A 16,517-nucleotide genomic window follows, 5' to 3' on the forward strand; every position below is an offset into this window, starting at 1 on the left:
AGAATGATCTTCAATAAACTGTAACACAGCATTTTCCCACAATGGCAGTAACAATTTGTCATGGTTTAGATGACAGTGTATACAGAATCTGTCTGTACAAATACCAGAGAAACTTCTGATTCTGCCGTTGTTAATGGCATTGTTTACATGAAGACAAAACAAGAATCAGCGTCAGAAAAGGTCCAGCAAAGTCTGTGCCATATCTTCAGACAGACCAAATATGTTTGCTAGTGCCAGAGTCGTCCAAAGAGCACATTGGTTCAGTGTCAAGAAGACTCCTTAAACACTGGTACCTTATCCACCAATTAAGACTGCTGAGTTAGTCTAAATTAGCCCATCTTTTTTCTTTTTTCTCTCCTATCCGCTCCTCAAAATGTTTATAGAAAATTATTTTAAACTTTAGAGACTGTGGTGGTGTTTCCTCTAACAGTCCTGGTTCATTTTCTCAGAGATGTTTAAACTAAAACAATGGTGTTGGCTCCTGTACCATGGCCCAGGTGCCATCCATCAGTGTTTTGGCAGTGTGGTTATTTTGCCTTATTAATGGCCATACGTTACTTTGGCTCCATTGTTATGGCCATAACTGCATGTTACCTTCAAAAAGAAACAGTTTTAAAAACAAATCACAAGATGAGTTGGTTTTTTTTCTTTTGAGTAGACTCTAAATCACAATGATAAATTCCAGAAGTATTTACTTGGATTATTTCAGGGCAATAAAGCTCAGATATTGTGTGCTCCTCCTGGATTCCATCATAATATGAAATAAAACTGAACAAAGTTAAAAGGAGATCTGGTGAATTAATATTAACTCCCAGGATTATATTTCTTAGCACAAATCTGTAATAGCCATCTTGAAAGAGAAGTTATAAAAGACTGGAGTTTAATCAGAAGTGAAGAAGAAAAAGCCAAGAAAAAGCTCACAAAGTCATGCATGAATGTCAAGTCAACATGCGCTTAGGTTTAACCACTGTTCTCAATTTGATAATCTTGTGAGTCAAAAAATTTCTCTGAAAAGATCATTATTAATTTTAAGATTTGTTCAAGCATGTCAACAAACAGATAGGTTCTTTTATGTGTTTGGTACCCCAGCCTGTATGAGGGGCAGAACTTTTTTGTTCAGGAAAAATGGTGAACTGGGTTTAAAACCAAAAGAAATAGAAAAAGAGAGAAGGGACTGTTGAAGACCCAGACTGAGCCAAAATTAAGAGGAAGCGATGGAGAGTCTCAAATAATATTGTAAACAGTGATTGTAAATACTTTAGTTAACAAATGGCTAGTGGCACTTTTAAATTTGCAATTACTAAGATTAAAAAGAGGGGTATTCTTGATACGTCATTAAAGCTTGCAGAATGACAAAGAAGCTGCTGACCCTCATACATTATTCCAATAATTTTGTTATCTGTATGATCTTTAATTCCCTACTCTTCATCTGCACTACAGACTCTATAGGTTGTGCCAGCCGCCTACAGATGGGGATTTATAGAAGTAAGAGGCACCTCTTGGCAGCCCCACAAGAGAACTTGGCTCTGAGGAGCCCTGGCCGAGGACCCTACGAACTGTCTCCAGTGGTGCTGCTGCGCTCTGGAAGAGAGGGACCTGCTGGCCCAGGCATCAGGAATCTGCCTTTGAACGCCTGAAACCCATGCAGGATTTGTGTATTTCTTTGACTACTTGAAATTCTTGAAACAAACACCACAGGCAAGAATGGATGCTGCTGCCATTCGCCAGATGGCTGGAAAATGACCATTATTCTTCAAGAAAGCACAGTTCTCCTGGTGACTTCTTTGTGCAACCACCTCAAAGTTGTAGACTTCAAGATACAGCTTGGTTCAGAAAATCCTGATGGACATGCCTCTCTCCCTGTACTGCACCTGGCATCCATTTAAATGCCAGCAGGTTTTTGGTCAACATCCTTTAGCGGTATCTTCATAAACCCCTCTTTTTCATGAACAGACCTGCACTTCTGAGCAAAGAATAAGTCTATGGCTTATTCAAATAAGAACATAAAGTATTTCTTCCAGAGTAATTTTCCACTTCAGCCCAGTGAGAGAATCTATGCTGCAGAGTATACATTCCATAATACTACTTATCGTTACTTCATTTTACTTACTGTAGCTTTCAGGTTTTTGATTAACTCTTTTTACTAATGCCCTGTGATTATGTACTCTGGAATACAGTGCTAGCGAAGAGGAGTGTGGGATTTTTAAGAAAACTTTACAGAGAAAAAATACAGTCTTACAATCTGATTATTTGAACAGATGTAGTTTTTAAAACAGGTCAGAAGAACTATACTTATTTATGTGGAGTGGAATAATACGTGTTTTCAATCATGTTATTATATGTACAAGATTAAAATAAAAATTATATTGTTTAAAATGGGACCAATATACTGGCAGTATACACAGTTACTCCCAGTTTACTGAAAAAATCTACATTATTTAAAATCTTCAGTATTTAAGCAGTCTTAAATACAGTTATTAAGATGTATTAGGGATGCTTTTAAGTTAAAAGAAAAAAGGAATCGTGTATATAATGTTCTTTATTTTTTCTTGTTTGAAAAATCGTTCTCCATTCTGTCAGTGTTACCCTAAGCATTGTCATTTTTTCCGAATTACTGGCTGAAACTAATCAAAGCATGTCAGCAGTCTCAGGACAGAAATAATGTTCTTTTGGAGTGAGTGCCTTAACATGACCAGCCCTCCCTAACATGGCAGGTGTACAGGAAACTCCCCATTCCTCTGTTTCTCCACAGCCTCCTTTAAACCAGCTCCCAGTCAGGAAACCCAGGAGTGCTTTGCAGTAATGTATATTTTAGAAAATAAAGGTTTGGGGGTTTTATTTGTGTTGTTGTTTGTTTTTTAGTAGGCTTAATTTTATTTTATTAACATCCAAAGCAACTCAAAAACTAAAATTGAATGTTTTTATTTGGACATGAAGGCCTCTTAAATTTTTCTAATCTTCTCTTGAATGCAAAACTGTTTATGGCATGTTGGGGGATGCAGTTTGTTATGAATCTTGTTTCTTAATTTTTTAATATTTGTTTTCTTCTCTCACAGACTGAAATAATTTTGGGAAAGGAACTTGTTTTGATCTCTATTTTGTACTTTTATCTGCTTCCTCTGATCTACAGCAACATGTTGCAGGGAACTAGGACAGCCCATGGACTGCCAGCTGTGGGATGCATGGATTTGGTACTGGGTATCTGTTCTGGACTGCAGCCAGATGAGCAGATCACTATTTCAATGCACTTTTTGTTAAATTTTGGAAAACTTACTGTTACCATTTGCTATTTGAAGAAGAAATAGATGCTTCCTCACTGAATCCTCAATTTAAAAAGTACTTAGTACTGTAAGAAGCATAGGAAGACCGTAAAGTAAAAAAGAACCCGTTGGGTGAGCCCTGGCTGTGTCCCCATCAGTTCTGCTCTGCATAACAGCTGCAGCCTGGGCAGGATCCTGGCCCACGCCTGCAGCCTCTGTCAACACGAGACGCAGGGTAACCAAGGGCATGTACACTGTGCACTGTTTTACACTGAAATGTATGTCTTGTTCTCACTGAAAACCTGAGAGAAGTTTTTATTATTAAAAGTTGGTTTATATTATAAGGAAAGAAGGTTGATCTTATTTTCTCTTACACCCTTTAGTTCCTTAGCCCTGCATTCTGCTGAGCAGTTTTAAGTTCTGATATACTTGTATGGCGTGGGGAGGAGTCAGAAGTAGAAATGGGAAGGGGAAGGGTGGGTTTGATTTCAGCTCAAACTGGCAGTGTAGAGCTGAACTCTTCCTGTTTGTGCAGTCCCCTAAAGCTGTGGGGGAAACCACAGACTCCTGTTAAGGTAGAAACGAAAAACTGGTTTGATGTCATAAAATTGTGGGGTATGAACCAGTGCTGGGAAAGAACAGGTTCAAGTGGAAAAAGAAGAGAGCACAAACCAGCCTGCAAGCAGAGAGGTTAGGTCTGCAGAATTTCCAGGGCTAAAAGCAAAGAATCAGGCCTGGCAACAACAGAACAAGTGCAGATTTTGTAGATTTGGAACATCTGATACAGTGGAAGTGTGGAAAATAATCAAGATGGAGAACATGGGAACTATAGCAGCTGGATGATGAGGTGTCTGGGGTTGGGTGGCAGCTGCAAGTGGAATTTCTTATGTATGTGTCTTGTAACTGAGTTTGCTGAACATTTTCATTAACCACTGAAGCATAGATATTAGCAAGCTGAAGTGATGCTGATTTGGGAGACACTAATCCTGCAAAGGATTCTGGTACAGACACAAAAAAACCCTGAAGGACTTTGAACACTGAAGGGGATGAAATGAGTGGGAGTAAATTTTTCAGTACATGAAGATTGAACAAAATATTTTGCTATATTTCTTGTTAATTGATAATAAAAGGAGCATGTCATAGAGTTTGTCACAAGATGACACCGAGGCAATTTGATGGAATCATGAAAGCTCAGCCTGCACTAGGAGACAAATGGTCAGTTATGATGGAGAAGTATTCAAGCCTCTGTGCTGGGGCCAAATAATTAAGTGAAAATGCAGTAGCTAGGAGTTGAGGAGAACAGATGCCTCTATAAGAAAATAATAATGAGAAAGGTAAAGACAGTTCAATCTGAACATAAATACAGCCTGAAGGAGACAAAGGGGTACAAGTGATCAGGGATAAATATTGGCTGAAAGTTTTTCTTCCGTCAGGCTTTGACAAAAAAAGAGGTAGCTTGTCCAAAGCAGGTTTTAAAGGCTGAAGCAGTGCCTGGTGCAGCAGGAGAGATGCAAGCTGTCTCCAGTTCTGATTAAGATGGATTCTCTGAGGAGCTAAAAGGTGAGAAAGGTGAAACTGGTAAGTGTAAAAAATGCAGGCTGTATGGTAAATGTTGCTAAAAGTCAATAAAAGGACAGTACACTCCCTTAGGTGGTCTTGATCACCCTTGAGCTTACAAAGCATGTGATTTGAATGAACAAAATTGAGCGATTGAATTAGCTGCAGGAAAAAGGAGTGAAACCGATGGGTGACATTAGTTATTTAGTGCACATGATGGTTATAATAATCTCATCAGGACTTAAGATTTAGTATCAGAAAAATTACTGATATATTAGTGTCATTCTTCTTATAGAACAGTCAGCCATTAGGTTTAATTCTCAAAGTTACATATCAAAAAGGTAGTTCTTTACCAAAGGAATTTACATCCAAAAATCTGTCCCACTTTTGGAGGGTGTTGTGATTCCCCCAGTTCCTAACAAGGGAGGTTAGCAGGTAGAGAGGGTCTAGATAGAAAACCCCCAACAAAACCAGCCCTACTGTTGTAAGGCTCTGGGTCCTGGGTCAAATCCTGAGCAGATTGTGCTCAGACTCTTTATCCATTTCAAAAAAAGCAATAAACCTCCTGATTTTTACACTTCTAAACTGATCTAAAGTGTTCTCTATCCTGTTCCAGCATGTCTCAATAAAGCTGTTTCTTTGCTTTAGGACACAATTTCTTCAGCTTTCTTGCCCACTGGCAGCAGGGAAAGCAGAGAGCAGCACCCTGGCTGGTCTGAAGAGCAGAGAGTTACCACGACTTTTCCAGTCATCCTGGAGAAGCCAAACTACTGCTAAATAAAGCTGCTTTCACTGAGCTGCCAAAGCTCCCTTGGAGCTCTTTAACAACCCCTTCTGGCTGACAGGATTCACTATTTGAAAAATAATTCTCCTTGCCAAAATAATGACTCATTTTGTAAAATGTCAATTAATACCCTGCAGAGTCTGCAAAAAAATAGGTCTGTTTTTAAATGAATTAGGATTAAAATTAGTAATTAATGTTTGAATCAAGTGATTATTTTCTCAATCCTGCTTAAAATTAAATTTGGTTATAAGCATGTTGAAGACAATGAGGAAAGAATCATTATTATTTAATCAGTTTTAAATGACTTACATAATTACTTACATGAGTGACATATTTTCATCTTGAGATAATTAAAAATAATTAGTATGGTTTTATCACAGTTTTAATGTGCAAAAATCAAATTCACATTATTAGAGGTCCTTGAATGGTTGGGTTTTTGATGGAACTTATCTGCAAATTATCGCATGAAAGTTAATGCAATGCTTGCAGAGAGTGATTTGGCAAGGATGCATCATTCATCTCTGATTCCACATGAACTCAGTTCTATTTTATTTTTCAGGGAGTTTATTATAGTCTTCTGAAATAATAAGCAATTTTAATAATAAGCAATTTTAGAGCTGGTATAACACATAATGTGTCTTGCTGCAAGAAATAACAAACCTTGAGCCTTATTTCTTCTGCCTACTCTGGTGTTATAGAGTTGATTGCAAACCAGCAACAACCAATAGGTTTAAGCATATAACTCAAACCCAACAGAAATTTCCAACATTTTAAGCAGTAATTTAAAGTTATGAACTAGGGAGCTATTTCACCTCTGTACAGATGGTAAATGAGAACAAGATGTAATTCTAACTGAAATGACTGCATTAAAATTGTGGAGTGACAAGAAACAAACAGCAGTTTTCACACTGGATGGGTGTGATCAGCACTACACGGCTCACATCTCTCTTGGGATCTGCCAGGAATTGATCACCAATGATCTGATAAGTGGGATAAGTAGTCTTGTGGGACCAAAAAAAAAAAAAAAATTATTAAATGTCTTTTAGGACAACGAAATCCAAAGGCAATTGAAAAAAGCTGCAGAAGAATGTTGCAGTAATGAGTGTCTGAAGTGATTTAATGGCAATAAAATGAACCATCAGCAACTGCAGAGTATTGGTCACACAAAATAAATAATTAGGCACTGGAGGTACAAAGTCAAGTTTTAAATTTGATACCCAAGCTTTGGAAAATCTTTCAGAGTTCCCTTGGACTGTTCCCTGGAATCATTAGTTCAGCATTTTGTGGCAATCTAAAAGAAAATAGAATTGCTAGGAACAGAAAAAGAACCATAGCTGAAAACCTATTAATTCCATGGTCCCCCTGAGTCCTAAACACTACAAGATTTATTATTGGTTTAGGCATGAAACACTTTTGAACCACCTTGAGAATCTGCACACAAGAAATATGCCCTGTGCCATCCAAGAAGGGGTTTTTGCAGCACAGAAATAACTCAATTTCATGGGAGCATAGGCATCCTCTGACCTCTGAACCACCTGTACTCAAATTCAGCAGTTTTTCCTCCTGATTTTCCTCTCTGTATATACCCCAGAAAGGTTCTTGATGAGAAGCTCTGGGTTTCTCCCTTCATCAAGTGAGTTTCCTTTAGTTTGGGTTTTTATAACTATTAAAAAAATGTCAAAAAATACTGTTTAGAATTTGCCTTAATAGCTGAGATCAGACTCATCTGAGTCTGGTCTCAAAGTGGTGAAAAAAACTGGAAACCACATATTTCTAGCTTAATTCCTCATTAGTAGCTAAGTTTTATTCATGGATACGCATAAAATTGTAAAATACGTTAAATCTCATGGAAATATCTGTATAAGCAGCAGTAAGTAAAACTCCTGCTGGTTTCAACAGCCTTTTGCAGACATAAAATCAGGCAGGAGAAAAGATTTTATGACAAGTTGCCATGGCTTACAAAACCACAGTTCCATTTAGTATATCTCTATTTGATAAAGGCTCTAGCAAACTTCCCAATTTCCAATTAGTAATGGAATTAAAACTACAGTTTCAGCATACCTGTGCATTAACAATCCATAGAAATTACAGCAGCTGTGCATTTACTGGCTGGTAAATAGCATTATCCCTCTTTGCATGTGGAGAAATTAAATACAAAGGTAAATTACCATGTTAAGATAGAAAAGGAGAGAATAAGATTCCTCTTTTCCTCAGATGGAAACTTTTTCTGCTGGGCCAAGCCATGTGGCTAATGGCTTCCAGAAGGTTGCTCGTGATCAGCAGATAGTCAACGCAGGCTTCTTCTCCTCCCAGAATAACCAAGTACTAGGTAACCATTAAAGTTGTATTGTGTTTATCGCAGTCAAAAATCTACTTCTGGATTCATGATTAAGGAAATTCATGAAAGGACAGAGTGCCCTCTTCCAAATTAATGCCATGTTAGATGTGAATCTGAAATTTCCACTGCCAGATTCTGAAAAACGGCAGGGGCTGCAGAATTAAAACTAAAAAAAAACCTATCAAGCAAAGAAATTTCCAGTATCACTTTACAATTATGCTGCCTATATCTACAGCTGAAAGGAGAATGCATTAAGAACAGTTGCCCAGGTCTGAAATCCTGTCTGGAGTAGCTGGATTCCCTAAAGACAGAAGAAGTAAATATTCAGTTAGCTCCACTGGGATAATTTCGCTGGTTTTGTCAGCAGGACATTTCAAAATCCATACAGCTATAGACACACACATAAAATATTGAGCTTTCCAAAAGAGAGACCTGTAAAACTAAGCTTTTCTGTGTAAAGATCCATCAGCTGCTGTCATGACTATGGAGGTCAGTCAGGTGTAATTGCCCTAAACTGGCCCTCCTGGGGCTATCCTTTACTGCAGCTGAATGACAATCAAACGTGCAAAATTGCTTCTTGCCTCTGAAAGCCAGAGGAAATGAAGGGAATCACTCCCAGGCTCTCTCTTTCTCAAAATGAATTTTCCCACTTATTAACATGAGCAATAAGCAAATACAGCTTAAGCAGTCACAGGAAATTTTTTTCAAAAAGGAATTTTTGATCAATACAGCTGAATGAACACTATTAAGGGTGATATTTAAAAATTAATTTCGCTGTTCATATCTTTTTGCACATGTCCTTCATATGATTTTTTGCATAATACCACTCCAGTAATATCACTTTTTTGCTCATCTGGACCGGACAATGGACAGCTAGAGAGACTCCTCATAACTACCCTCAAAAGTGTTCAGCCTCACTAGTTTTAGACAGACCAGCCCATAAAAATCTTCAGACATACTAAGAGCTTCCATGTGCATCCCAAAACTGATATACACAGTAAACTGCAATCTGTGTAAACCTACAAAAACCCTCAAAATAGATTTTAAAGACAGGACAACTGTTCACTCCTACTCCTTTCCCATCATTACACCAGTATGGCCTGAATATATTCAGAGTGCTATCACCTGTAATGGAAGCTGCTGCTGGTAGGTGCTGAAACACGATGTCTTTTCCACACACTTCAATTACATTAAAGTGGCAGGGGTTTGGAATTGTCAAACTATTCAGTTATTGACTGGCCTTCAGACAGAGAGGATTTGTTTCTAGTTTTTCACTTTAACCTTGTGTTCCATTAAATTCACAACAGTTAGCACTCGGAAGAATTGCATTTTGGAAGATTCAGTCAGATAGTAAGGCTATGTGCACAATCCTCTCTCTGACCAATCCCTTACACTTCATCAGCTCTTGTGAAAAAAAAACTGAGGAAGATAACAGTCTCTGAAAGAGCAGGGTTGAAAGGGATTTTAATCACCTGATTTTTTCCTCTTTTCCACAAAACAGTGGAGAGCATAGGACAGCCAAAGGGAAGGGACATTGTTTCATTTTCTGACTGAAAACACCATAAGAAATGATTGCTTCACAAAACCATGTCAGAATCCATTTTTTCCCCTAGCATTTAAGCCAGCTTCTTCACAGGAGGAATGATCACTTGATATTAAAATTAAAATCACCACTAAAAGATCAACTGCAGATGAATTTCATCAACAGTATCTAAGAAACTTTTGGCTAATTTTTTTATAATGCATCTCTCCCCTGAAAGCAGTAGAAGTATAGTCAGTATAAGGGGAAGGAGATTTTGGTTCCCTGCATTCAGATCCCCCTATATAAAGCTGCTTCAGTCCTGCATTAAGTGCTACAGCATGATTTAATGTGGGATGTGTAGAACAAAGATGAAAATATGCCAGATTGTAAAATAGTAATTTCCTTTTTTTTTTTTTCTATTTATAGTTTCTTCACAATGTTCTGTCTTAAATGGAAGAGATTTTTAATAAATTACTGTCTTTGCAGAGCCACAAAACATCAACAGTTTATACATAGGACATCCATGTGATTGATACATCTGGCAACACATTAATCTTTCTTAGTCTTTCCCTAGACAGAACTTCTACAGAAACCAACAGATTTCCATTCATTTAATTTAGTTCCCTGAAAATCTCTCTCTTTGATTCTAGATGCTGCTTGGCACAGCAGTCACGTGTGCTTAAATGTACAGTCAAATGGATGGGTTACCTAAGAGCAAGGGTACACATGTACATGGAGATTTGGTGCTGCAGCCGAAGGGAAGGGCTTCAGCCTCACAGTTCTGGCACGTCCTGGGCCAGGTTTGGCACTCATCCCACTTTTCTGTGAACTGGTTCAATTTGCTAACTCAGCCACAATCTCTTCATTCTTTTGCTGGCATGCTTTCTGCTCAGTTAGCAAGCTGCATCAGCTAACAGCAGGGTCCAGTGAATCACTACAAGGTACCAGAGGAAAGCATGGAGTGCAGAGCACGAGAAGCACTCTGTCCCCCTCTCAGTACTGCATTCTCCATGGGTGTAACTTCACTCTGAGATACTTCAGTAAAACCCAGTATTCACCCTTCTGGAACTCTGGACACAGACATTCCTGAGTAAGGAGTTTCCTGATGGCCAGCTGAGGGGTAGAACCACAGGCACTACCATTACTATGAAGAAGGCTGCTGGCAACCAAGGCTGTTACCATTGCCAGGGGCTTATCATGGCCTCGCTGGTGCAGCTCGGGACCCCAGAGCTGAACAAACAGCTCATGGCAGTACTCTCATCTGCTTCAGTGCAAAGTTGGAGGGCTCCCTTGATCCCTCCCTCCTTGAATGCTGTTTGGTAAACACGGGCAGACTTTGTGATAAACTGACAATGAACAGATGGGTAACACACCCTGTCAGCTCTGTCTGCACCTCCTCCAAAGGCACACTGAAAACTGCTGGTAACATCCATTATCTTTTGCATAGTGATCACAGTCTTCAGTTTTCAACCTCAGGGAGGGAAAGCTGAAAGGAGACAAGGAAATGAGGGGGTTCAGCTAGATGAAGGACCATGTGAAAAGATTATAATGATTTCTTTTTCAGCAGAAGGGAACACTGTGGAGCCTACTACACATGATGGCTCTGTACTGTTAAGAGATCTCGAAAAGTATAGGCTTGACAGTAAACCTGAAGGTTTCAGGTTTTAAACATGAAAACTTAAGATGAAAACCATGCCTTCTGTTCACTGGTTTTGTCATTTGACTAAGAGAAGCAGGCATTGTAGGAGAGAACACGAAAACAGGTGGAATCTTTCACTGACCCGCAGCTCGGCAGGACTGGTAAGTGTTTTTTTGAATTGACTTTAAAGATCAGTTACCAGGTTAGAAGTGAAATCTCTTGCAATTTTCATTATGGATGAAGGCCAGAGAGAATTCCTTTGTTAGTGGTACCACATCAGATCAGAACACATTTTCAGATGCTGTTAGTGAACCAGAAAGCAGCAAGAGGATTTCACGGGGAAAGAATAATCTTATGAGTCTCTGAAATGAGTGCCCTGCTGGCCTGCTGAATGTGGGCAAAACCCATGATTAAAGCTGCCACCATTCCTGCTTTGCTGTCTGCTGTTGTTAGACTTTATATCACAGACAGATCAAAGTCTTAATCTGAGTTCATCTTGTATGTCTACAAAGCTCCAAAACTTACCAGGGACAGGTCTGATTACCTCTAAATTATTTCCTGGTGAGAAGCCTTTTACAATTATCTGTTCTGCGGCATGGGGTTTCTTTGGAACATTTGGCTAATACATATGATACAGACATATGCATCTTCCGGGCATAACAATATGCTCAAATAATTTGTTTACTAGATGAGTGGAGGTCTACTGAGTATGAGAAAGAGTGCCATAAAATAACACCTGCTCTTTAAGAAGTAAAAAGATGAAAACCATTAAACCAAATCCTTTATCCTTAAAGTCTCACAGACTACATGGTGGGGAATAAAAAATTGTTGTCCTTCATTGTAGATATGAATGGGAACTAATAATAACAAAAAATGAGATTAAATGTTTCTCCTAACCTTGTTGAGAAGTGGTGTCAGCTTCTGGCCAAATTTTTTCTCCCATGTAGTCAATTGAGAGAGCTATGGAATTAGAGCACAGAAAGGATGTGAACAAACACAATGAATCTAAACATTAAATGGCTGCAAGCCCCTGGTCTCATTTTTTAAGAACTTTTTTTTTTTCTTGTAAACCACAAACCAAAGTCTCAAAATGCTGTACTGGTACTTCCCAGCTTTGCCTCCTTACCCATTAGTCTTTTCCAGACACACAAGATACAATGCATACTGACATTTCGAAGTGCAACCTTTATATAGCACTAGCTGGCAGATTGGCTCTGAAGGTGGCTATACTTAAGTGGGTTTTTTAATCTACTTGTGGCTACGAACTCAGAGGTCACAATAAGGCAAGTTATTGGAAGACAAAAATTAGGAAATGCTCATTCCAAACTGGTATTTGAGAAAATAAATATTTAAGCTGACTTAACTATATGCCAGAATTTTCTAATGAAGAAAGACCATAGAAAATGTAGTCATACTGAAGATTAGATTTTTAGGGGAGACATACAGGTCTTATGGAAATGATTGTTCCAAATAAATGAAAGGAAATAGTTTTGTCCCTTCACAAGCAGTCACAGGGATATTTCTTAAACAGCAAAGCAAGCATAAGGCATTTATTGGCACTATATGACTAGCTGATAGGACTGATGGCATCCAGCTGCACCTTCAGCCATTCACTTCAACAGATTTTTAAGCTCTTGTGCTGATACAGTCACTTCAGGAAGCAAAACTAAAAGTACAGACTGAATTTATGTGGATGTGTAACACAAAGGGGGATTGTTGATCTGTAAGGGTATTAAAGAAGTCTAAGGCATTGTCTAAGGAAAGCGTACTTAAATTGTCCTGCTTTTATAGCACAAATAATTGATTTATCCCCATTTACATATTACATCAATGATGGAACAAATGTACAAATTTGACTAGTCGGGACCTGTTGGACCAGACAGCCAACCTATGATGAATGAAGTGCTCCCTTTTTCTCTGAATGCTCAGATAAATAACTGGTATAATAATCACAGAATGGCCTGCACCAAATCCATAGGGATCCCCCGCTGAAAATCCCTGCTTCCACAGAGTGGGGGGCAATGGTACATCTCACAAGTGGGTGGAAGAATTTTATTATTCTCTGTTGCTTGACCAGGAGATGGCAGTGATTCCCTTTGCAGAAATAAGAAAGCTGCAAAAAGACACAGAACTGCAGTCAAGAGGCTCAGGGGACATGGAAAAACATGCAGAAAAGAGACATGCAGAAAACAGCCTCCTTGAGCTCAGTGAACAAAATCACAGTGCAGATAGCAGAGGGAGTATAGCTAAGGTATTTTCCTTGTTTCTGTGACTATCGTTAGTATTTCTTTGGTGTCTAAAATAAAGAAAAATTCTTGGAGAGACACACAGCTCCCGGAGCTTTCAGTTTGGTATTATTTATAGCCCTAATTATATTTCAAGAAGAGCAACAAATTTATATCTGTCAATAGCAGCTGTATGTTAATGTTACTTGTATGTTAGTGATATTTGTGAAAATATGCTCAGAAGGTTGTACATTTGAAAGAGCCTGAATAAGCAGAAGAGATCACCTTCCCCCCAGGCTCCTCCACAGAGAAAAGCTGCATATTCCTGTGACTCAGAACAGGCAGCTTCGCACCACTGCTCCCTGTCATTGCCTCTTTGTGTCCATCTTCCCCCCTTGCAACTTCATAGATCTCATCATTATTGTGCTATCCCTAGAGCACATCCTGGGTATGTTCTGTAAATCCTCCCCTGCCTCAGCCTCGGCCCACACTGACAGCCTACTTGCATCACTCCTGAACTGCCCAGGGAGGTTGTGGATGCCCAGAGACCAGAAGTGTCCAAGGCCAGACCGGATGGGTTTCAGAGCAACCTGGGTTAGTAGAAGGTGTCCCTGCTCATGGCAGGGGAAGTGTTGGGACTGCATCCCTTACAACCCTTAACAATCTGTAGAAAAAGACTTGCTCTCCTAAAGAAGCAGTAGGAATTGTGTGGCTGCGTAGGAAACTCTTACTCTCTGGCCTGCAAAATGCATATGCACAAAAAAAAAAATGCTTTTGAAACAGTTTATTTCCCTCATTTTGCTGAAGGTCTAGAAATAATCTACAGAGGGAAGATCCAGACCAGAGTGCTGAAAAATATAGTGAATTTTGTGTGGTTCTTAAAAGATATTAATGGTAACCACATTTCAAAATTATATTTATCCTGGAAGTATGAGAGTTATAAATTTATTAAATTACTATGACAGATCCAGTTGTGGTTTGTGTGATGCTGCCCCATTAATCTCAACCTAAAAGAAATTTGTAGATTTTTACCAAGAATCTGGCAGAATGAGTGGAGGAATATAGTTTGCCCATTCAAAGGAGTTAACACTTCAAAAGTCATGATAAACATTCCTAGAAAACAGCTCACAGAAGTTCCCGTGAGAGAAATTTTTTACATCAAATATTCATTACATCACTGTAAATATACACCACCAGTTAGTCCACAATGTTATGTCAATGTAAGAAAAGGCATGGGTCTTCCTGTAAATTATGTCTTGCAGCTTTTAAAAGACTTCTGCAGGACAAATTATGTAAGTAAGGACTGTTGGAATAGGGCTTTCTCTGCATCTTTGTCATTTCCCTTTCAATAGGTATGTGTGATGGTTTCAGTGGTCTGACCAAACCACATAACTCTGCTGTCATCTGCATCCCATAGAAAAAGTATTTATCCCCACCTTGTCAGTCTAAACTTCTTCTGCTACTCCTTCTACTAGGAAGAACAACTCAAGCTGTCCTTTTGCAGGCTGGCATTAACTACTTCCATATCATGCAATCCTCCATCCTCCAGGCAGATAGATTCCAGTCCCTTCGAGGTTATAAGTGTCCTCTAGGCTCACACTGAAGCTCTGCAGACAGAACACTCTAAGTTCAATAGCTTTACGCTGGATCACACCGTGGCAAGAAGGTATTTTGCAAATAAATGGGGGCATACTCTGTGTGGGAACTAAGCAAGCTGGCTAACTTTATTTCAAGCCAAGAACCTGAAAAGTCACATTAACACAGCCTGGAGCATTGTGGAGCAAATTCACCTCACCCAGAGATTCAAGGACAGAGATTGCCTTTCAAGCAATAATTCTTGTGCATCTACAAAAGCCAGTCCAGTTTTAGCTAGTTGTGGATCAGTCTCCACTGTTTCCATTGGCTTAAAAAAAATTGTACTTACATTTGGGTAGCTATTGTAGTCTATCCCTAAGGAGAGCAGCAACTTCTCTTTTAAATGTAATATGTAAATTAAAAGCAGCCTTTAGTCTCTTAGTGGCTAGAAAATGGATGTCAACACTGGGTACCTCAGTGTATGTCACTGGGATGGAAGCACACTGCCATGGCAGGAAGGAAAACAACATGGAAGAGGTTAGCATTATTTCTCCATTAAGCTTCTACCATCCTGTCTCATAATAATCCAAAAAGAGAAATGACAAACTTTGCATTAATATGTATTTGTTTTATAGTGTACTGTCATATACATATGAAAAAGTGTTACTGTTAAACATTACTGCACTATTTGAGCAAGATAAAGGATGAAGATTTTTCTCCCACTAGCCAGTATTTATTCACACAGTTTGCTTTTAGGAAGTTTCTTTAAACACTTTTTACATTCTTTGTAAACTTTCCTCCTAAAGCTTCACTATAGGAGGAATATTATTAAATTATATCATATCAGTTTAGTTTAGTTTGGTTTATTTGATTTTGGTTTAGATTTTTATTGTAACCATCCAGTGCAGCCTTAAAGATTCATTTCTTCGGTGTCAGCTTGCTGGGTTTACCCTCAAATAGTCACAAAATCATCAAAGCAAATACGAGGCTATTTGGCTGAACACACCAAATCACGAGTTAATTGCTTTTAGTGAGAGAATAGCTTTGTTCCAACAAAGACAGGTGCCACAGCACAACTCACGTATATCAGAAACAGCATGACTAGCAGGAAAATGAAAAGGTCCAAAAAGCTATTGTCCCTTGCTCTTTTACTGCAAACTAATGTGCATATATATGGTACATATCAGATGATAAGCTTGAGAAATTGCATTTTTGATGGATGTGATTACTATAACTGCAGTAACACGTCTCAGTGACAATACAGCCTGATTATTTAACCTCAATCTAACATTTGATCATTAGAAGGATCTAGGTCTTCACAACGTCTCTTTACATTTTCCTTTAAAAGCACCACATTCTTTCCTTTTGTCCAATCAAAACACACTGAATTAAATCTGGGCCTGTCAGGACAGATAGTCTTGAAAACTAATGTGGCATGTTATCTAGTAAAATGACACTAATTGACATCAATTTATCCAATAAAATGACTTCAATTCACCCAAAAGTTATGGCCCACAGAGTACAATAGAGCATGGATTTCCTCACATCTGGAAATCAGAATCATGGTCACATTCAACATCAATTTCCTTCCTTCCCAACTTTCAGCTAATGTCATTC

General features: G+C 38.7%; 1 protein-coding gene and 1 long non-coding RNA gene across 7 annotated transcripts in view; one reads left to right on the forward strand and one right to left on the reverse strand.

The window, feature by feature from the left end:
- PREX1 (phosphatidylinositol-3,4,5-trisphosphate dependent Rac exchange factor 1) overlaps window positions 1-2,838 on the forward strand; it is a 144,621-nt gene extending 141,783 nt beyond the window's left edge. For all 4 annotated transcript variants that reach the window (XM_032126666.1, XM_032126667.1, XM_032126668.1 and 1 more), the window contains exon 40: window positions 1,441-2,838. In XM_032126666.1, coding sequence (XP_031982557.1) covers window positions 1,441-1,483 — 43 coding nt within the window. In that variant the 3' untranslated portion in view covers window positions 1,484-2,838. The remainder of the gene's footprint in view (window positions 1-1,440) is intronic.
- A 256-nt stretch (window positions 2,839-3,094) lies between these two features.
- LOC116452323 overlaps window positions 3,095-16,517 on the reverse strand; it is a 50,923-nt gene continuing 37,500 nt past the window's right edge. For 2 of the 3 annotated variants that reach the window (XR_004243468.1, XR_004243466.1), the window contains 2 exons: window positions 11,998-12,060; window positions 3,095-10,947 (listed from right to left, as the gene is read on the reverse strand). This is a non-coding gene — a long non-coding RNA (uncharacterized LOC116452323). The remainder of the gene's footprint in view (window positions 10,948-11,997; window positions 12,061-16,517) is intronic. The other variant, XR_004243467.1, reaches the window with a different exon arrangement.

The sequence above is a fragment of the Corvus moneduloides genome, chromosome 17 (assembly GCF_009650955.1).
Source record: "Corvus moneduloides isolate bCorMon1 chromosome 17, bCorMon1.pri, whole genome shotgun sequence".
Taxonomy (NCBI): domain Eukaryota; kingdom Metazoa; phylum Chordata; class Aves; order Passeriformes; family Corvidae; genus Corvus; species Corvus moneduloides.